Raw genomic sequence first — 19,835 nt, 5'->3', positions numbered from 1 at the left:
AGAGGGGGGTCTCTGAGACCAGTGTTCTAGTGCTGGGGTCCCCTCCACCACGGATGTCTTTCAAATGGAGATTCCTGGGCCCTTCACCCTGGAGAGTCTGGTCCCCCAGCTGTGGGCTGGGGCCTGGCCTTCAGGAAACGGATTTTGGGAACCACTAGTCCAGTCTGACCCTGACCTTTCTGACGGAGAATAGTACCCCGTGTCTGTACAGAGCACTTTCCAGTTTGCAAAGCTCTCTGGCGGACACCCCCCCTCCCAACCCCCATAGTTATCCCATAATCAGGGCGAGACCCCCAAGCCCCAGCCTCCCCGCTCGACCTTGACCCATCCTGCTGCTTGTCCAGGGCCTTCAGGGCCAGGGTCCTTGGTGGACACGCGGCTCAAGCTCTCCCAGGCCCTTTTTTCCCACGGGCGCTTTTTCGCAGGACACTTGCACCCTTGCTCGGTGCCCCTGCAGGAGGGCCCGGGGTGGGACCATGGCCCAGGGCGGGGACACGCCCCCTGGAGGCACTGGGAGGTCGTGGGGCGGGATGCAAACCGCGCTGACCGCTGTGGGCCGCTTCCTACGCGCCAGGCACTGTCCTGCGCGCTCTGTCCTCGCTGCATGACACCCTCGTGGCAGTCTTGGGCGGGTCCCGCGGCTGTCCCCGAGGTTCTGGCACCGGCCCTGGGTGGGGGGGGCGCCCCTCCTCGGTGCTGCGCCCCCAGCTCAGGTTGGCTCTGTTCTCCCCCCCCCATCTCTGCCCCTCGCCCCGGCTGCTCAGTCACTAGAGGATCTTGAAGACCAAAAGCGGAAAAAGAAGAAAGAGAAGATGGGATTCGGCTCCATCTCGCGCGTCTTCGCCAGAGGGAAGCAGCGGAAGTCCCTCGACCCCGGCCTCTTTGATGGTACCGCCCCCGATTATTACATAGAGGAGGACGCGGACTGGTGATGCGCGCCCCCTCCGCCCGCGGCCCGGCGGGCGCGTCCGGGCGTGCGTGCGTGCGTGCGTGCGTGCGTGCGGCGCTTGGCAGGAGCGTGGGACGGTGCGTGTGGACGTGCGTGGATGCGTGGGTGCGTGCGTGGTGGGGCGTGGCTGTGAGCGTGCGTGCGTGGTGGGGCGTGGCTGTGGGCGTGGCCAGGCGCCGGCGTGCGCGCCCCTCCCCTTGCGCCGCCACCTCTGTAATTGCTGTACATACTCCGGACGCGTGGGAACCTGTCCGCCGCTGTCCTCGGCGCGACCCGGCTGTGTTGTTAACCCGGGTTCGTTTTGTTTTTCTCGTTTCTGTTTTGTTTTTTTCATGTTCCTTTTCATTTGGTTCGTTTGGGTTGTGTTTTGTTGTGATGTTTGTGTTTGTTTTGTGTGTTTTTGTTTTTTTCTTTCTTCTCTCCCCCCCCCTTTTCCCCTCCCCTCCTCCTTTTTATGAAACTTGAAAACTTGAAGGACTGCTGTGTATTTGTAAATAACAAAAACGATTGTGCACTCCGTGCTTGTAAATGTCCCTCGTCCACACTGCTACTTCTGGAGCCCCGTCTCCCCGGGACGCGGCCTGTCCTTGATGTGTCCTCCCCGCCCCGCCCCGCGTGAACGTGCGGGACCGGGCCCTGGGCTCGCTCGGGGCGCGCTCAAGTCACTTTAACCACAAAACGCCTCCGTCGTCAGGGTAAGGTCGCCCTGCCAGAGCCTCGGGAGCCCGGCCCGGGGAGGGGGCCTTGCTGGGCGGGGTTGGTTGAGGTCTAACGGGCTCTTTTTTAACGGCCTGCCAGTTTTTAAATTGCGTTGCCGTTTCTTTCTTTATGGGGAAAAAGAAAAAAGAAAAAAAAAGAGGAAAATTGTACCGTTTAATTTATTTGCACAAATGCAGAAGACTTATTCTATCTAAATTATTACATAAATATCGGAATGTATATTTTTCCACGGGGCGGGCGGGAGGCGGGAGTTTCTGTTGACTTGTCTGTCCTCTTACGATGCTGCTGCCAAACTGCGCAAGGTAGGGCTTAGGGTGGCCGGCACCCAGGGACCGTGGGATCTCAAAGCTCGCTCTTTTCCGTTCTTTCTTTCTTCTCTCTCCCGGTTCTTCCGTCCCTGCATGGAAGGGCGCTCCACCCTTCATCCCACCCATAGCTTTCTCCGGGCCTTTCTCTATTTATCTGAAATACAGAACGCTGACCTCAGTGAGCAGGGCGCCTGCTGCGGTGGTCACCTTCTCTTGGGTCTGTCTTTTGAGTGAGGTTGGATATGGGGGGGGGATGCAGCCAATCGCATGACCACAGGGACCCTCCAGCGTCATAGGTTCCCCCCTGCAGCTGTGTCTCTCTCATCCTTGGTTTACTCTGCACATTGGCCAGGCGGGTGTCACTGGGAGAGGCTCTCATCTCACAGGGAGGGCTGTCGGGGACACAGTGCCCACCACCAGAACCTCTGCCCTCCCCGTTCTGGTTGGTTCCTCCAGCCACACTTAGCGGGAACCTCTCGGGATCCCTTCGGCCCTGGGTTCCACCTGTCCCCGCAGCCTGACCCGCTCATGCCAGGAGAGAGGACTGGCAGGGACGTGTGCCCATCTGGGAAGCAGTGTTGGCCCCAGTGAGGCTTCACCAGCAAGGAACCCTGTGCATTAAACGTGGGGTGGTGGAGAGAGCACGTGAACTGGAAGCAGGACCTCCCAAGGGCCTCCAGCCAGCTTCCCTTTTCTTTTGGCCTGTATCCCACCCCCATCCCCACCCAATGCTCCACCTTAACTACTAACATGACTCAGTTCACACACCCTCTAAACAACAGTAGTTGCGCTTTCTGCTAAATAATATTTTCAGCTGTTACCAAGAAACAGGATTTTCAAATGCTGGAGCGTCTTTATCAGAATGGATAGGATATTTTGTCCAAAGTCTCTAAAACAAACAGAAAAGCCTCAATGGGCTGCTCCCTTTCCTTCTGACTTGGGGGGGGCGGGTTGGGAAGGAGCAGGCCGGGCACCTAATAAGGCTCCTTCTGGCCTCCTTGGCCAAGCCCTTTAACCCAGAGACCGGAGCTGGCATCTTTCTCTGCAGAGAGAGGTTTTAGAAAACACTTTCTCCCCCATGAATTTTTGTCTTCTTTTGATTGATTTTTATTGCTTTTCCTTATGAGAAAATAACATTGCGACCACTCCTGGTAATGATTTAGTAGCTCCTTTTCATTTCAGTTTTTGTAAATTAGGAGATAATTCTAAGAGTTCCTAAGGATGATTTATTTAAGAGAACTACGTCAAATAGCGAATGAGTTATGGGTAACGTTAGATGAAAACAACCTTTCCCGTGGGAAGGGTTTCTCGAAGGCATGGATGCAAATATAAAATATTAAAAAAAAACTAAATAAAGCTTATTTTAAAATATTATCGAACTCTATGTTATTTGATTGCTTCTATGTCGCTCTGGGTGGGAGGCAAAGTCCCCATAACCTGCTCCTTGGAATTCCAGGGCTGGGTCCTGAGGCGGGGATAGGAGGGGCCGAGAAAAGCTGGCTGGGTTCTGAGCCATGGAGGGGCCAAGGCTGGGGTGGTCTCCCAGAAACACCATGCCTTTGCTGACTTTTCTCTAGGCACCCAGGGCTGCCCGGGTCCTACTGCGCCCACTCCAGGCCTGGCACCCTGGCCCTGCGTACTCCAGCTCAGCGTCTGGTCAGCTTTCATCAGCTCCCTTCTTCCCCCTGCTTGCCTTCCAAAGGCCCAGGCATGGGGCCTGTGAGTTTGGGGCATGTTACTTCGTGCAGACCTCAGTGGGCCTCTGCATTGTCCCAACTTCCTGCCTTCCCTGGGGACTGAGAAGAGCTTAAGGGAGAAGTTGAGCAAATCACAGGGCTTCCCTGATGAAGCCAGTAAGCCAGATTTCTCTGAGCCCCAGGAGAACCCCCAGACTCAAAGCCCAGGTCGCCCCCAGTGAAACGCCACAGCGTGGCCCAAGAAGAGGCCACCGGATACCCCAATCCCTGATGTCAGCCAATGCCCTCAACCACTGTCTCCCAGCCTGAAAAGAGCTGCTCCAGCATAAAACAGATGGAAGACTAGCCTTTTAACTCCCCATCATTTCTGCTGGAAGGAAGCTCACAGCTCCATGATACATAGGGTGTCCCAAAAAAATGTATACACACACTTTGAAATTATAAAGTCCGTGTTTATTAAGGATACATTTCATTTTCAAAACTGAGCTACCAGTTGTTAAAGTGTATACGTTTATATATATAGAGAGAGAGAGAGACCATGCCAAGAAGTTATAGAGCTCAGGACTGCGAGGGACTTAGGGGCATCCACCCCAGCAGCTCTCAACCTGGCCCCACATTCAAATCACCTGCGAAGTTTTCCCAGCAATGACCGATGCCAGGCCATAGCCCCGAATCAGTGTTGAACCTCCTCTGGTGATTCCGGGAAGCAGCCAGGCCTGAGGGTCCCTGGGCCAATCCGCCTCATGCAGGCATCACGAACCAGTTACAGAGCCCTCCCTGCCTGTCCTACAGTGGCGTCTGATTGGACTGTACAGAGCTCAGACGGCCACTGCCAGTCAGTCGGAGCTGGCATACAAGGAGAAAGCCGATTTTCCATCCCCAAACTAACTCAACCCCACACTGGACAGGCGGGAAAATGCTGGCCCAGGGAAGAGGGACTCGGCCGAGATTCTAGCTGTGCCTCCTACAGCCATTTCTGTGGCTCTACTCAAAAGCCACGCGGCCTCCTTGCTGATCTCTGAGACCTGTCCCAAGTGGCTCCCGTTAGAACTGACATGGGGCTGCTGGGCTGGGCGCTGCGCTCGGTGGGCGAGGCCCTGCGTGCGGGCACCGGGCTGCGCTCTGGCCCTCGGCAAGCTGCCCCGCCGCGCTGTGGGCTCCCACAGGTGTAACCCAGTCCTGGTAATAATAATATAATAATCTCGTCTAACACTTACTAAGCACTGACCCTGGGCCAGGGCCCATGCTGCGCACTTCACTTTATTAACTCCATTAACCCGCCAGCTGCCTGTCACTGAGAAACGGAGGTTAAATCGTCCAGGGTCGAGGAGCCCCGTAAACAGTGGAGCTGGGCTTCAGACCTAGGGAGCCTGTGGTGCCGGAGGCATGGTGCCACCTGGGCAGCGGGGCTGGCACCGAGCAGGCGGGCACTGTATCTGCTCCGGCCCGGCCTGGCTCGAACCCCTCCTCAGCCCCACTCTCACCCAGCAGTAGTCACTGGCACAGCAGAGCGTTTTCTTGTGTGACTGAGTCTGTTCCCGTCAGCTTTTTACCCCCAGGCCCAGGCCCCCACCCCACCCCCACCCCCGAGGGGAGCTGGAGAGGAGCCGAGCAGAAATGGGCCCAAGCTCTCCGTTTGGAGCAGACTCACCTTCCTTCGCTCTGCCGTGGGACCCCTCTGCTGAACCACAGCTGTCACTTCCTAGGGGTTAGCTCCACCCACAACACGAGGTGCCCGGTCCCCTCCTGGCACAGGGAGAGCCCAGGCCCCGCCTGTCTTGGGCAGCTGCTGTGTGCTTCACTCACCTGCGCTGCTACGTGTGGGGTCCTCCACCCTTTGACAGTGTAAGTTTAAAATATCTGTGGGCCCTGGTACCAAAAACCTGCATTTTCACAAAATGGGCCTCAAACGTCCCACCCCCAGCCCACCTGCTCCTAATAATTGGCTCTTAAGCTTTTTCAACGCAGCACCCTCCCTCCCCAGGTGGGGCAGAGCATCCGGGGCCCCTGCCTCCCTCCCACCTGTTCCCACTTCCCAGTGGAGAGCAAACGTGGTGGTAATAAAGGCAAGATGGGCTTTATTTTCTAGAAGGATGGACTCATTTTATACAATAAAAGAATGCCCGATAAACTTAAAAATAATTCCGGAGTTTGATCTTGACAATATGTTAGAGGTTTAGCGATCCAAAGTCATAGCCCGTCACCAGTGCAGTGTCGCTGTACAGGCAAGTGGAGAGTATAAATTTTGTTGTTAACACTCACACGAGGGTATTTTTTTCATTGCTTTTTAGGGAGGGGGAGAGAGAGGGAGAAACACCGATATGAGAGACACATCAATTGTTTGCCTCCTGCCCCTGCCCTGGGGCTGGGGTCAGACCTGCAACCCAGGTACACGCCCCTGGCTGGGAATCGAACCTGAGACCCTTCGGTGCGGGTGCGAGGGCAACGCTCTAACCACTGAAGCACACTGGCCAGGGCGAGGGTTTGAATCACGGTGGCCTCTGGGGTACGGATCATTCAAACCTGAACCACCCCAGCCTGGTGCTTAAAACCCCGTTACTGAAAAGTAGGCACATTGCGGCCCGCACTGTCCAGCACCGCGCCCACCGTCCCCAGCCACCCGGAGCCACGAGGAAACGGGCCCGAGGGCTGATCTTTAGAAGCCAGAGCAGCAGCGACTGAGAGCCTGGACCTGTCGCTCCTGAAAATGGCAGGGCTTCGCTCACCCGGCTGTCCCGGGGCTGTGCGGCGTCACCTCCGCACAGGCTCTGCGGCCGCACTTCCGAATCAGCCCCGGGCAGCACCGGCCGGCTGCTCGCGTGCGTTTCCCAGTTTGGGGGTTGGGGCACCCCTCCTTGCTGTCTTAATGGGGTACAGTACTTAGCAGTTAATTGCACCAAAGTAACGGGCCCTATGAAATTGCATGTCATGCCCTGGCCGGTGTGGCTCAGTGGTTAGAGCGGCGGCCTGAGCGCCGAAGAGTTGCGGGTTCAATTTCTGGTCAAGGGCATGTACCTGGGTTGCAGGTTCGATCCCCAGCCCCGGTCAGGGCTCATGTGGGAGGCAACCAATCGATGTTTCTCTGTCCCACTCCCGCCCTCCCTTCCACACTCTCTAAAAGTCAATGGAAAAAACATCCTCAAGTGAGGATTAACAGAAAAAGAAATTGCATGTCCTGCTCCACCTGCAGGACCATGCAGCCCCCCGGGGGCCAGGCCAGGCCTGCCTAATGCCTGCAGCTATGGCCCGAGAGCCTCAGCGTCCTCACCTCTGAAATGGGTGCCATAGCCCTGCTTTCCTGTGGGCTCAGACCTAAAAGCCGAGTGTGTTTTGGAGCCAGGAAGGACTGGCCCCCAGCATGCGTTCCTTGTGATTTGAGTGAATTTAAGTTCAACCAGAGGGAGGGAAATTTGGGAAGTGGCTTGACTCACATCTTTAGCCCAAAGGAAGGCGACTGGATCCAAATGTGTCCCCAGAGGTGAAATCCAGGGTCAGGCTGTGTGAACCTGCTGTCCCGGAGCTGTGTGCCAAGTCCTCAGATCCAAATCCAGGTCCCTCGTTGCTTTGGGGGAGAATCCAGGTGCCTCCACCTCGGGACAGGGAGGGTTTGAGGCGTTTGCCCCTGGAACCCACCAGGCCTAGCATCATCTCATCTTTCTAAAGCCCGGTGGAAACATACTCTCAAGCAAGTTTAGACGGAGAGAAGCCACTAGGCTGCCCAAGGCGGGGTTCTTGAAATAGACGTCCCAAGGGTCACCCTCGGGTGGCACAGTTACAAGGAGACATGTCAGAGCCCAGAGAGAGCCTGGTCTGGCAGGAAGGCATGCCTCAAACTCCAAGATAAATCCTGTAAGTGTCCCGTTTATAGATGAACAAACCACAGCACAGAGAGGTGAAGTTCTTGGCCCAGGGTGCACAGCCAGGAAGAGACGTCCCCAAGGGCTCCGCCAGGGACAGCTGATGGACAGGAGGCTTCAGGGGACTTGAGAAGCCCTCACTAGCTGAGCCCTGTGCAGGGTAGCTCTGTGGGGTTGTTTCTCTGCCCTGTAGAGAGAGAAGTTGGAATAAGCGGGGGTTTGCAAACTGTTTTCCACGGAACCCTTGGGGGTTCCGCAGAGATCCCTCAAAAGATTGCCGTAGCTGGTGACAGAAGTAATCGGCGGGGCTCCAACCCCACCTGCAGCCAGCAGCTCTGCTCTTACCTGTCGCCCACTGGACCTCCATGCGAGAGTCTGTCTGGAGTCCTCTGATAGAAAGAACCTGGGCAAGGGGGAGAGAAGATGAAAGAGTTTGAGAACCACACGTAGATCAGCAGTCGCGAAAGCTGACCACCAAGGCTTGAGTTTCAAGGATGCAGATTCCCAGGCTCCATCCCTACTTACCGGACCAGGGAGCCGTGTGCATGTCGAACAAGCTCCCCACGAGGGCTCAGCTGCAAGAGGTTCCACGGGGTGATGGCCACAGATGGCATCTCACCGTGGGTTTCGATGCAGACTCCTGTTGGAAAGCTTCCCCGAGGAGCCGTCACAGGCAGGTTGAGACACCTTCCTGGGCGGTTCCAGGGAGGGAGGAACCACACCCAAGCAAGACCCAGGCTACCCCCAAGGTAGCCGGTGACCAGCGACCTTGCTGGGTCCTGCTGAGCAGAGCACAGGGGACTGGCCCGATGTGTCTGCTGCCCCTGGGCAGCCCTGGGAGCCCTCCATGCCCTTATTAGGGTCACAGAGAGGTTTCCCGATTTTCCTGGAGGCACACAGCCAGGAGGTGGCGGGGCAGGAGTCCAACCTGAATGAAGTCCAAGTTCTGAGTGTGATGTTCACCATCTCAGACTGGGCCTGACCTGTGGCCGACTGAGACCCGCTGAGCACTGGGGGGCCTGATGACCGTGGCCTGGGGCCAATGGTGCCCCATCAACTCTCTGGGTGACGAAACCTAAATTAGGAGTATGGCTACCCATGCCACACTCCGGGGAGAGGTGTGGGGTGGAGCAGCTCCTGACCCTGCTCTCGGGCTCCTGAGAAGGCCCAGCCTTCACCACCCCAGAATCCCACCACCCTCGGCCCAGTGCAGTCAGGAGCCCTGGGCCAGGCTCTGGACTCCCAGTTCCCAGCTGGGCTAACACCTTGCTGTGTGACCACGGGCAAGTCGGTCTCCCTCTCTGGGCCTCAATGTCCCTCTAAAACAGACCAGGGCAGTGGTTACCCGTCTGTGGCCTGTGGAATCTTACAAGTCCCTGGTGTCCTGGGCCACCTCCCGTCCCACTCGCTGCCCTTCGGCTCAAAGCTTTGGTTTACTTAGGCTTATAGATGTGATTTCATTTGAGCGAAGGGCCTACAACATCAGGTCAGTGTGAAATCCATGAGTTAGGTCATCTTTGAGCACCCTCCAAGGGCCTCAGGCCTCCTCCTGCCCCTCTCCCAATTGTGGAGAAGTCACTCCCCGTGGGCACCTCCAGACTTCCTCTGCTCCTCATCAGAGAAAGATGGCCCAGGCCTCCTCCCTCCTCAACCCTGGCAGAACAGGAAAGCAGGGGCTGCTCAAGGCCTCCCCACCTCGGGCTTCTGAAAGCCTGTCAATCCAGGGACACAGACACTCCCCAGGAGGCCATGCACGTCCCCTGGGTGAGCCACAGTGAGGCGGCGTTGAACAGTGACCCTCCCAGGTCACAGCTCTCTACAGTTTACAACGCTCTTTCACAGGCAGACCAGGGTCAAGGTTAAGAGTGTAGATTCTGGGCAGACTCTGAGTTCTAACCTCAGTCCTGATACTTGCTACCTGGTAACCTTAGGCAAGTTACTTAAACTGGCGGTGCCTCAGTTTCCTCACCTGTACACTAGGGATAGTAAGATATTGTCAGAGGGTGGCTGCAAGGATAAAATGAATTGCATATAAAAGGCTTTGTTAGCCACGATAATGACAATGACATTGGTCTCATCAGCCTGTCACCAGCCCTGGGGAGACAGGCAAGAGCAGAGCCCTGTGTACAGATGCAAAGACTGAGGCCCGGGTAAATCCAGCAGCTCGCTGCAGCTGCAGAACCAGCCTGGGCCCAGAGGAAGTGAGGATTCCAGAGCTGAGAGGGCTCTCAGTGCCCCTCACGCACTCCCGGCAGGAAGGTACCTTCTCACAGCCAAGCAGGACATTGGTGGCCAAGCGGGTTCCGGAGCCCAGGGATCCTGACTCCCAGGCCAGTGCTCTGCAGACCCCAACAGTCAGCTGGAAGAAACTATATCTCTGGGTCCATCAGTTTTGGAAACAACACATAGGGTCTCCAATCCTTAGAGATCAGCACAATCCGTTCGCTTTTCAAGGCTCTGACAAGTTCTGCAGTCGAAAAAAATTTTTACTTTTTTCCACCTCGTGTTTCCCAAACTTGATTGACTACAGACCCATATGCTTTCTCTAGTTCCAAATTGTCTCCAGGCCTGCACAGGGCCAGCGTCCTTCCTTGTTAGGAAGCCGATGGCTCTGGGGGTAGCGTGGAATCTGTCATCCTGAGCCAGGGAGGGAGAAGGCCACCTCTGACAGCTGTCACTGCAGGGACCAGAGCTGTGGTGACAGAGGAAGAGGTCTCTGTAAGCCAGAGGGAGTTTGAGGGCCATCTACGAACTGATAGCAGCTCAGGCGTACGAGCCATTCCCAGGTTCCCTTGGTCTCTCCATGTGTGCAAGAAACTCAAACTCACTTTAGTGACAGCCGGAACCCAGCGGAGTTTACAAAACCTGAGCAGCACGGGGAGGGGTGTCAGGGACCCAGCCAGGCTTTGGAGCCAGGTCTTCGGGTTTAATCGCTTAGCTGTGTGACCGTAACCCAGTCACTGAGTCCCTTTCATGAAGCCCCCGGGGGGAGCCGGACCTGCTGACCAGCTGCTGTGTAGACCAGCTCTGAGGGCCCCCTGCTGGGGGTGCTGTGCGAGGGTGAGGCCTGCAGGACCCTCCGGAGCACCCTCTCGAGCCAGCGCTGTGCTGGTCCCTTACACACCTCATCCCACTCAGCCTCAAACCCAGAGGCCTCAGGAGAGTCGGTGAAGTGGGTGTGGGGGCTACAGGGCCGTGAGCTCACCACCCCCGGTCCAAAGGAAGCGGCCCCTGCTGGGCGCAGTTTCCAGAGCCCTTGATTGCTCAAGAGAAGCCCAAAATGCCACTTAATCCACCCCAGTTCTTTAAGACAGGCAGCTCATTTTTAAAATGTTAGTGCCCTTTAGGGGGAAAAATATGTCGTGCCCCAATTTGTCTCTGGGCCAGCGGCTCCACCCTTCCAGTCTGGAGTCTCTCTGCAGGCCCTCCAAGCCCTCCCAGGCCTGTCTGTCCCCTGATCAGAGCCTGCCTGGCTGTGGGGGCTTCTTGATTCCTCCCTCACCAGAGGCCCCCTGCCCTCCTCCCCTCCTGGAGAGCGGACAGCAGGGAGACCACACTCATTTCTGAGCTCAGAGCAGGGTTTCCAGGGCTTGGGGTGTCCGGGGAGTAGTGTTGGGTCTGCCCTCAGATGCCAGGAGTCCGCAAGCCCGTCCAGAGGCCCATGTGGCCAGGGCTGCAGCAGGACCAGGGTCAGCCCACTGGGGGCCTGAGAGCCCAGCCAGGTGACTCAGCCATTTCTCGAAGACTGGGTCAGGCTCTGTGGGGCCCAGAGATTGAGAAGGAGGGAGGGTAGGAGGGAGGGAGTGCTTCACCTTCAGTAACGGTGCTGCTGGGCCTGACAACAGGGTGACTCATGCTCTCCCAGAAACCCAAGAAAGAGACACGGCCATCGATGGGGGGGAGGGGGGAGCAGCTGCAACCCGGAGGCACAGGGAGAGAGAGAGGGTGGCAGGTTGAGGACTGAGGGCAGAGATGGGCTTCTGGAGGGCCCAGGGGAGCAATGAAAGCTGGGAGAGGAGAAGGTGATATGACTGGCTACATTTACTTAATGTCTGCTGTGCCAGGCACGTGTATGAAGTTCACATGTGGTCATTAAGTCATTCAACAAACACTGACCACCTCCTATGGGCCAGGCCTAGGGCTAAGAGCTGAGGATGCCAATGCAAATGGTGAGATGACATAAATTTTCCTAACACAGTCCTCACCCAAGTCACATGACATGTGTACCATTGTCCCAACCTTACAGAAGAGGAAACCGAGGCTCAGAGAGGTGAGACGAATCGCCAAGGAGACATGAGAAGTGATAGAATGAGGCTAAGCACTGGGGTTCAGCAGGCTATTGCTCTGCACTGCTTTCTAGGCAGATACCAGTGAAGCCAATAAAACCAGGAGCCACTAGAATACAGTTCTCTCATTTCCAGACTTCTGGTCCTGGAGGGGGCAGAGAGGGTTGTCACAATGAAAGGGGGTTGCCTAAATAGGGAGAGAAGGCTTATTTTACAAACTGGGTGGAAACTCCCTAGGATGTTTTGCTCTGTGTTGAGGCTCCTGTGAAACATACTAATGGGTTTGAGAGGGGTTAGGGTTATGGTTTCATGTATTTTAAGGGGCTCGTGGGGATGGGAGTGCCATCAGCCTCTCAGCTCAGGGCCTCAGGGGTCCTGTGGGTTGGTGGCGGGACCCCCAGAGTCCTGCTGTCACCCCAGCAGCTGCACGGCTACTGGCCTGGTGCTGTTATACCTGTGCCATCTGGTCCTGTGGGCCTGCTCCTGAGACCTGTTCTGCACATATTTTCATCATCACAGAAAGTTCTTTTGGATAGCACTGGGTTACTAGGAAATGAGGACAGAAGGCGTAGTCCCAGAAGGAAGCAAAGTGAGAATGGAGGAGAGGTCTTATTTTAAGAGAAAACAATCGGGAATATTCCAGAAACAAACCCACACATATAGGAAGCACAGTTTCTATCAACCAGAATATATGAAAAGAAATCCATACCCAGCCGCATCATAATGAAACTGAAGAACATCAAAGACAAAGAGAAAACCTTAACAGTAACTAGCTGACGAACGGTTAGACGGACAGCTGACTTCTCATCCACAAAATGGAAGGCAACAGACAATGGGGCAATGTCTTAAAGCCTCTCAGAGAAAATAATGGTCAACCCAAAACCGTGTACCCAGCAAAATGCTTTGAAGAACAGGGTGAAAGAGACTTTTTTCAGATAAACAAAAGTTGTAAGAGCTTACCGCCAAAATACTCTTAATCAGAGGAACTTTTAAATCAGGTTCTTCATTAGCCCAGAAGTAAGGCCTAAGACACAAGAAGAAATAAGTAACAGAGAAATTGGTAAACATGTAGGTAAATTATTTTAATATTATTAGTATAAAACAATCATGATGACAATGTGTAAATTGTGAGGGTTTTTTTAAAAAAAAGGATGGAATTAAAATCCTGGATAAGCCCAGCCGGGCGTGGCTCAGCAGTTGAGCGTCGACCTAGGATCCAGGTGATCGGGGTTTGATTCCCGGTCAGGGCACATGCCCGGGTTGTGGGTTCAATCCCCAGTCGGGGACGTGCAGGAGGCAGCCGATCAATGATTCTCTCATCATTGATGTTTCTATCTCTCTCTCTCCCTCTACTTTCCTCTCTCTGAAATCAATAAAGATACATTTTAAAAAATAAAATAAAATCCTGGATATGGTAGGGTATAAGTCAGGTAGAGTGATCAGAATGGATATTTTTAGTAATCTCACTGTTTAGGAGAGGGTATTAAGATATTGAGCAAGGCTAGGTCTTGTTCAGTTAAATATGCAGGATATGTTTTCAAGGGTAAGCATTAAAGAGTGGTTCTGGGACTCAGTATGCATCAGAGTCACCCAAGGGGCTTGTTAAAACACGGCTTGCTGTTGGGCCCAACCCCCAGAGTTTCCGCTTCAGGAGATCTGGGGCAGGTGGGATCCTAGAATTCCCATTTCTAACAACTTCCCAGGTGTTGCTGATGCTACTGCCTTAGGGACCACACTGCCTGGGCTACTGAACCAAAACCAGAGAATTAGGGCGCTTAGCCTCCAACCCAGCAGGCCACATACCTAATGTTAGATTTTGTAGGGGTCATATTAAAAAGTAAAACCATAACATGTGAGACGAATTTTAATAATATATTTTATTTAACCCAATAGACCCCAACTATTATCATTTTCATATGTGATCAACATAAAAATTATTAACAAGACAGTTTACATTTTTTTGTACAAAGACTGCAAAACCCAGTGTGTGTTTATACCACCGGCACTTCTGAGCATGGACAAGCCACATGACATGGCTTGTAGCTGCTGTTCTGGACAGAGCAGATCTAGAGTGTGACACGGGCCTACAGAGGCCAGAGGTGCCACTCTGCATGGCAGACACCAGGCTGAGCATTGTGTATACTTCATACATCATCTCGTGCAATTTGACATAATTATCATCCCATTTCACAGATATGAAAAGTGAGGCTGAGAAAATTTAAAACACTTTCCCAAACCCAGTTCTCTCATATTCCAATGCCGACCTCAGAATCTCCAGGTTTCTATAAAGGATTTTCCATAACAGGCCAGCTAGTAAAACTATTTTAGGATTTTTGGACTAGACAATGTGTCATAACTCCTCCTCACTGCCATTGCAGCAGGAAAGCAGCCTTAGACCACGTGTAGACAAATGGCCATGGCCATGTCTGTCCCAGTGACAGTTTATTTGGAAAAGCAGGCAGAGGCTGAATTTGGCCCACGGGCCAGAGTGTGCCAACCCTGAGCCAGGCTAACACCACTGCTTCTGGGGGCCCAGTTTGGGGAAACTCAGTAACTAACCACTAATGTCCTGCGGCGCCCAGGTGCCTGGGTTGGGGTGGGAGGGAGAATGCAGAGTCTCTCCTTCCAAAGTCTCCACTGTGTTGTCTGCTGACCCCCCACCCTGCCCCGTGTTCAGAAGGATCCAGAGTGACTGCCCCCTGGTGGCCCCTCTGAGACTTGGCCAGGGCCCAGCAGGCCGCTCCAGGTCCTCAGCCCTCAGTGAGCTGCCCAGCTATAAACATGAGTTACTCCCGCTCTCAGGGCTGAGACGGAGGGACATAAAAGCCAGGACTGATGGAATCCCAGGCATAAAATCTGGCCCCATTGGCAGCAGCGGGAAATTGCCTTTCATTCATGGTGTAGGACCCCCAGCACTCCCCCTCCTCAGTGTGTCTGCAGCATCTTCTGTTGGAGCTCAGTCCCCGGGGGCCGCAGAGGGCGGGGGGTGCCGAGGGCTGTCTTTTCTCAGAAACTGAAGCGTGTGGTTTGCTCGCGTGAACTCAGCTTGGCCTCCGGCCTTCCTCCAGCCTGGAGCCCATAAACACAGGAATTGCAAGCCAGCTCCCCGCACAGCCTGAGGCCTGTCAGAACCACCCGCGCTCACCCCCAAAGACACATCGCGCTCAGGAAACACAGGAAGTGTGTTGGGGTTTTTTTTCTGTGCCCACTGACCTGCCGGGGGCTCTTCACTCTCCAGCACTCTCTCCCCTCCTTCCTCTTTATCTTTTCACATTTGTTGTTCTGTGGCAGGATTTCTCTCCTGAAGGCTGGCTCTTCCCTCCTCTCTAGCATTTCTCCCCCCCCTCTCTCTTCCCACCCCCACTCCTCCCCCTCTCCCCTCTCTCCATCTGGGTCTCTCTCTGACTCCCCCTGCCCGTGTCCCCTTATCTTTCTCACTGGGGGAGACACAGCCGAGCACTGCAGACACCTTGGCACAGGACACCCAAGTCCCCCTCGGCTCGCAGCCAGCCCCACCCCTCCCACCTGGACTGGACGGGAGGGAGTCTGGCTGGGACAGCGAATTCCTGCCCGGGTGGGATGCAGGGGGAGCGGACCCGGCCCCCTCCCGAAGCTCCTGAGCTGAACTTGAGCCGCATTTCCTCCGGGGACTGCAGTGGGACCGAGGCAGCCGCAGTGCAGGTGTAGCCGCGGCTGGAGAGCGGGGCTGGGACCTGCTGGCGGGCAGGTGTTGTTTCGTCCGTGAGGACCGCTCCAGACGCGGGCCTCGGTGTGTCAGGGACGGAGCTGGGCGCCACTGTCCTAAAGGACCGATCTCCCGCTGCCCAGGACGCCGCTGCTGCGTCGTTCCCAGTACTGAAAAAAATGGGACGGACCCCCGTCTGTCCACAGGAGGCTGGTGACATAAGGGACCCAGTGTGGCTCCCTGAGGCCTGTGCAGTCAGAAGACACAGGTCCCTCCGAGGTGGGGGCCGGTCCGGAGTGAACACAAGGGCCGCGTAGCACAGAGCGGACCGCGCGGGCCACGCGTGGGTCTGTGCGCTCGCGGCCGGGGCGTTTGTGAAGCCCAACGTGTATTTAGCTAAATGCTCACAGCTGCTGTCTGAGTGGGTGGGACTTGGGGCCGTTTCCGCTCTCTGTTTTATTTGTATACTTTTCTATTAAGTTTTTTTTTTAATTCTTTCCTTCGTGGGGGGCATAGATGCCTTTGGTCATGGGGGAGGGCTGGCAAAACAAAACAAGGCCATTTCGATTTTTAGAAGAAGAAATGCACGGAGGGAAGACACCCTGGCCGCCTCCTGCGCCCGGAGTGCGGGCTCAGGGGGTCCTGCCCCTGCCCCCAGCCCCGCCCCGCCCCCTCCCCAGCGCCCCCGCCTTGTGTGTTGCAGACCCCGACAGCCAGTGCAGCCCCACGCGGCAGAGCCTCGGCCCGTCGGAGGGCGAGGAGCAGGTGGACCGGCTGCAGCAGGTGGAGCTGGTCAGGACCACCCCCATGTCCCACTGGAAGGCGGGCACCGTGCAGGCCTGGCTGGAGGTGGTCATGGCCATGCCCATGTACGTCAAGGCCTGTGCAGAGAACGTGAAGAGCGGGAAGGTAGGGCACCCCTGGACCCCTGTGGGAATGCCCCCCCCATGAGCTTCACCAGCCCCAAGCTGGCCTGCCCCCCCCACCCCCACGCTCAGGGTTGGGAGATGTCATCTAGGAGCAGTCATCTAGGTGCCAGTGCCAGTGTCCCCATGAATCACCGTGTCTCCCTGGCAAGGCACCGAACCCTCTGAGCCCCGGCTTCCTCACCTTTCAAGGGGGACTAGCCCTCCTTTACCAGGCCGAAGGGAGGCAGGGCTCACGGGAGGGCTCTTTCCCCCTGGGTGGGGATCCCCCCACCTCCTGGAGCCCCTGCCGGAGAGGCTGCGGGTGCCCCGGTGCCCTGCCATGACCTCAGGGAAGGTGGGCAGGGAGATGGGGATAGGTGGCCCCAACCAGCAGACCCCTGTGGGGCTCAGCCCCAGCTGACGGCGCTCACCCCCAAACCTCCCTTCCGGGCGCTCAGTCCCCGCCTTTCTGGGGAGCAGGTGCTGCTGAGTCTGAGCGACGAGGACCTGGAGCTGGGCCTGGGCGTGTGCAGCTCCCTGCACCGGCGCAAGCTGCGGCTGGCCATCGAGGACTACCGGGACGCCGAGGCGGGCAGGAGGTGAGCGGGCCCGGCACCCCGCCTGGCTGGCCCCGGGGAGGGGGGAAAGTCCCCCAGGGGCCTCCGATCATACGGGTGGGGTGAAGGGGCGCTGTAGGCTGGGCCAGGGGTGCAGAATGATGGATGTGACTGCAATGGTCCCAAACGCCACTAGGCAGGAGGCCCAGGCACACCCCAGTCCCTCCCAGGGAAAGATGGGGACCAGGGAATAAGTGAGGCCCCAAATTCATACGATCCCCCCAGTGCAGGAGTTGGGGAGGCCGCATGCACCCCCAGAACTCCTCTGTCTCCGAGGATGGGCCAGCCCGAGGGGATCTGGGCTTTAGGCCACAGGGTCTGCTCCGCCTGCATCCAGCTCAGACTCCAGCTCCTAGGACCCCAGGGCGAGGAGTGTGGCGTAGGCAGGGGGCGCAGGGCGGGACAGAAGAGACGGAGGCAGTGGGCCGGTGGGAGGGGGCTCCTCTCAGGAAGCACACCAGGGGATGGTCGAGGGTCCCTCCCATCAGGGGTGTCCCCGCCGCCCTGCCCCACGGCTCGCAACACCCCACACCCCTGGCACGGCCCACCTGGCTGGCCTGCCTCCTGCCCGCCTCTCTCCTGACCCTTTGTGAGCAGGACTTGTCTGGGGGGACTCATTCAGCAAGCAGCTCCAGGGAAAAGGGAGGGACCCCCCCCACTCCCACATCCACACTCACACGCTCAAGCGCTCACTGTGCGGCGGGGGAGAATCTGACGCTTTCGCTGTGCATAATCATCTCCTTCGCCGGTTGCCCCATCGTTTCTGTGCTGTTAATTAATCAAACCCGGTGGCGCGTGCGATTATTTGCAGAAGCAGCTTTGTGGATTAAAAAAAAAGACGGGGCTGAGCCTGGGAAATCGGGCGGGTTTGGAGGCAGGAAAACCAAATCCCTGTGTCCGGGAGAGGGGGGCCCTGGGCAGCGAGGGCCCTGGGCGGCGTTCCAAGGCGGCAGGAAATAATGAAACTCGGGGAGCAACTGAAAACAAGCAAAACTGGAAGGTGCCGGGCCTGTCCCGAGTCAGGACCCTGCCGTCCTAGGTGACCGGGCTGGAGGTGAGGGCGGAGGACCGGCCCCCGCTGAGATCCCCCTCCTGCGTTGCGGGTCCCACAGCACCTCACACTCACCACCCTCCCTAACCAGTGCCTTCCTCGGAATCCCCGTTCTCTGTCACCCAAGCTGGAACCCCCACCCGCCCCAGGGTCCCACTCCCAATGCAGCCAGTAAATGCTGCTTGTGCCCACTGAACAGGGGGCTGCCTGCTTCACCTCTCAAAAAACACAGGATCTCTGCCCCAGTCCCCCCGAAACGCGGCTGACCCCGAAAACCTCCAGGAGCCGAGATTCTCTGGGGTGGATTCGAATCAGCAGCCAGATGCAAACAGATGTGAAAGATTACAAGAGATGTGAGCAGGGCTATTTCCAGGGGTCGCGGGCCCAGCACTGGGCGCCCGGAGAAGGAGGGGCCTTAATTTGAGGGTCCCATTCACTCCCTGCCCCTACCTGCCCTGTGACCTGCTCTCTCTGGGGCCGTTTCTCCACCTATGAAGTGAAGGGGTAAGTTAGGACCGTGGTTCTTTAAATTTCGGGAACCGTGGTCCCTTTGAGAATCTAGTAAAAACTTATGACACTTTTGCCGGAAGAAATATACAAAACTTGACAGGTTTGCGCTCCGGGGATCCTCCGACCCACCCGTACAACTAGGGCAAGAACCCCAGGGAGGTCGCCATGCTGGACACATGCTGTGTGACGCCTGCGTGCCGTTGCCCTCTCTGGGCCCGGTTCCCCTCGTCTCTAGACAATGAAACACACCAGCACATGCCAACCATCACCCACCACGTTATGGACACGGTTTTATTTAACCGTCACAACCCCGATGTAGGATGCACGCTCTTGCCCCCATTTTAAAGATGGGAAAAGTGAGGCCCAGGGAAGTCCTGGGCACAAAGTCACACCACAAAATACCAGACTTTAAAGTCAACCCCCTTTCCTGTACCCCGTGTCCCCTCTGTGTTCAAACAGCAGCAACAGCGCCTCCTCCTAGCATCTGTGGAACCTCAGTGAGCCCCGGATCCTGTGCTCTGGGTTTGCCCGTCTCTCGTCTCCGAGTCCTCACAACCCCAGGAGTCTAACACGCTCAGCCCCGTTTTGCAGATGAGGAAACTGAGGCACAGAGGTGCAAGGTCTCAGCCAGCACAGCCTCTTGTTCTCTGTGTCCAATAATGACCCAGGTATCTAAATCTGTGCCCAAAAACGAGCCCCCGTTTGGGGAGGGGGCAGCGTCAAACTTGATTAAATGCCTTCAATTACTTCTAAGGTCACGCAGTTGGATTCAAGTTGGTGCTCACAATAGCTCAGCCCAGCAGCTGCGAACGCGCTGCCCAGCTGAGGCCCTGGGGGGACGATTTTGATGAAAAGAGACCGCTCTGAAGGGCAGGAGCACGTTCATTATCAGCCTGCCCGTGGATATCGCTGGTTTCAAATGGGCCTCTCTCAAGCAGGTTAGCAGGTGCCCCTCCCACCCGCCACCCCACGGCCTGTGGCACCACTGACTTGCTGAGCAGAGCCATCCTGCAGCCAGGACAGGAGCTGGCCCTGGTCTCTGGCAGGGACGGCCTGGCCCAGTGCTATCTGATTCAGAGGGTTGCCAGTTCCTACTCCTTCCCTGGAGAGAGCAACGATGGCCCGGCCTGGGAAGGGTCCCTCTGAGGTGACCATGCTGGAGCTGGCCCTAGAGGGCCTGGGACGGGGTCTACCTGCATCCCAGTAGGGAGCTTGTCTTCCAGAGGTTCCAGGTCAGGAGCTCCGTC

At 56.5% G+C, this 19,835-nt stretch overlaps 1 protein-coding gene across 6 annotated transcripts in view; it reads left to right on the top strand.

Annotated features, from left to right (window-relative positions):
* KAZN (kazrin, periplakin interacting protein) overlaps window positions 1-19,835 on the top strand; it is a 266,984-nt gene that overhangs the window by 235,228 nt on the left and 11,921 nt on the right. For 4 of the 6 annotated variants that reach the window (XM_081146243.1, XM_081146244.1, XM_081146242.1 and 1 more), the window contains 3 exons: window positions 765-888; window positions 16,206-16,411; window positions 16,891-17,009. In XM_081146243.1, the coding sequence (XP_081002369.1) occupies window positions 765-888; window positions 16,206-16,411; window positions 16,891-17,009 (449 nt within the window). Of the gene's footprint in view, window positions 1-764; window positions 3,355-16,205; window positions 16,412-16,890; window positions 17,010-19,835 lie in introns of those variants that run through there. The other 2 variants (XM_081146246.1, XM_081146247.1) reach the window with 1 other exon arrangement.

This window comes from Miniopterus schreibersii (assembly GCF_964146895.1).
Source record: "Miniopterus schreibersii genome assembly, chromosome: 8".
Classification (NCBI taxonomy): Eukaryota; Metazoa; Chordata; class Mammalia; order Chiroptera; family Miniopteridae; genus Miniopterus; species Miniopterus schreibersii.
The sequence above is the reverse complement of the archived record's forward strand: the minus strand, read 5'-3'. Positions and strand labels throughout refer to the sequence as shown.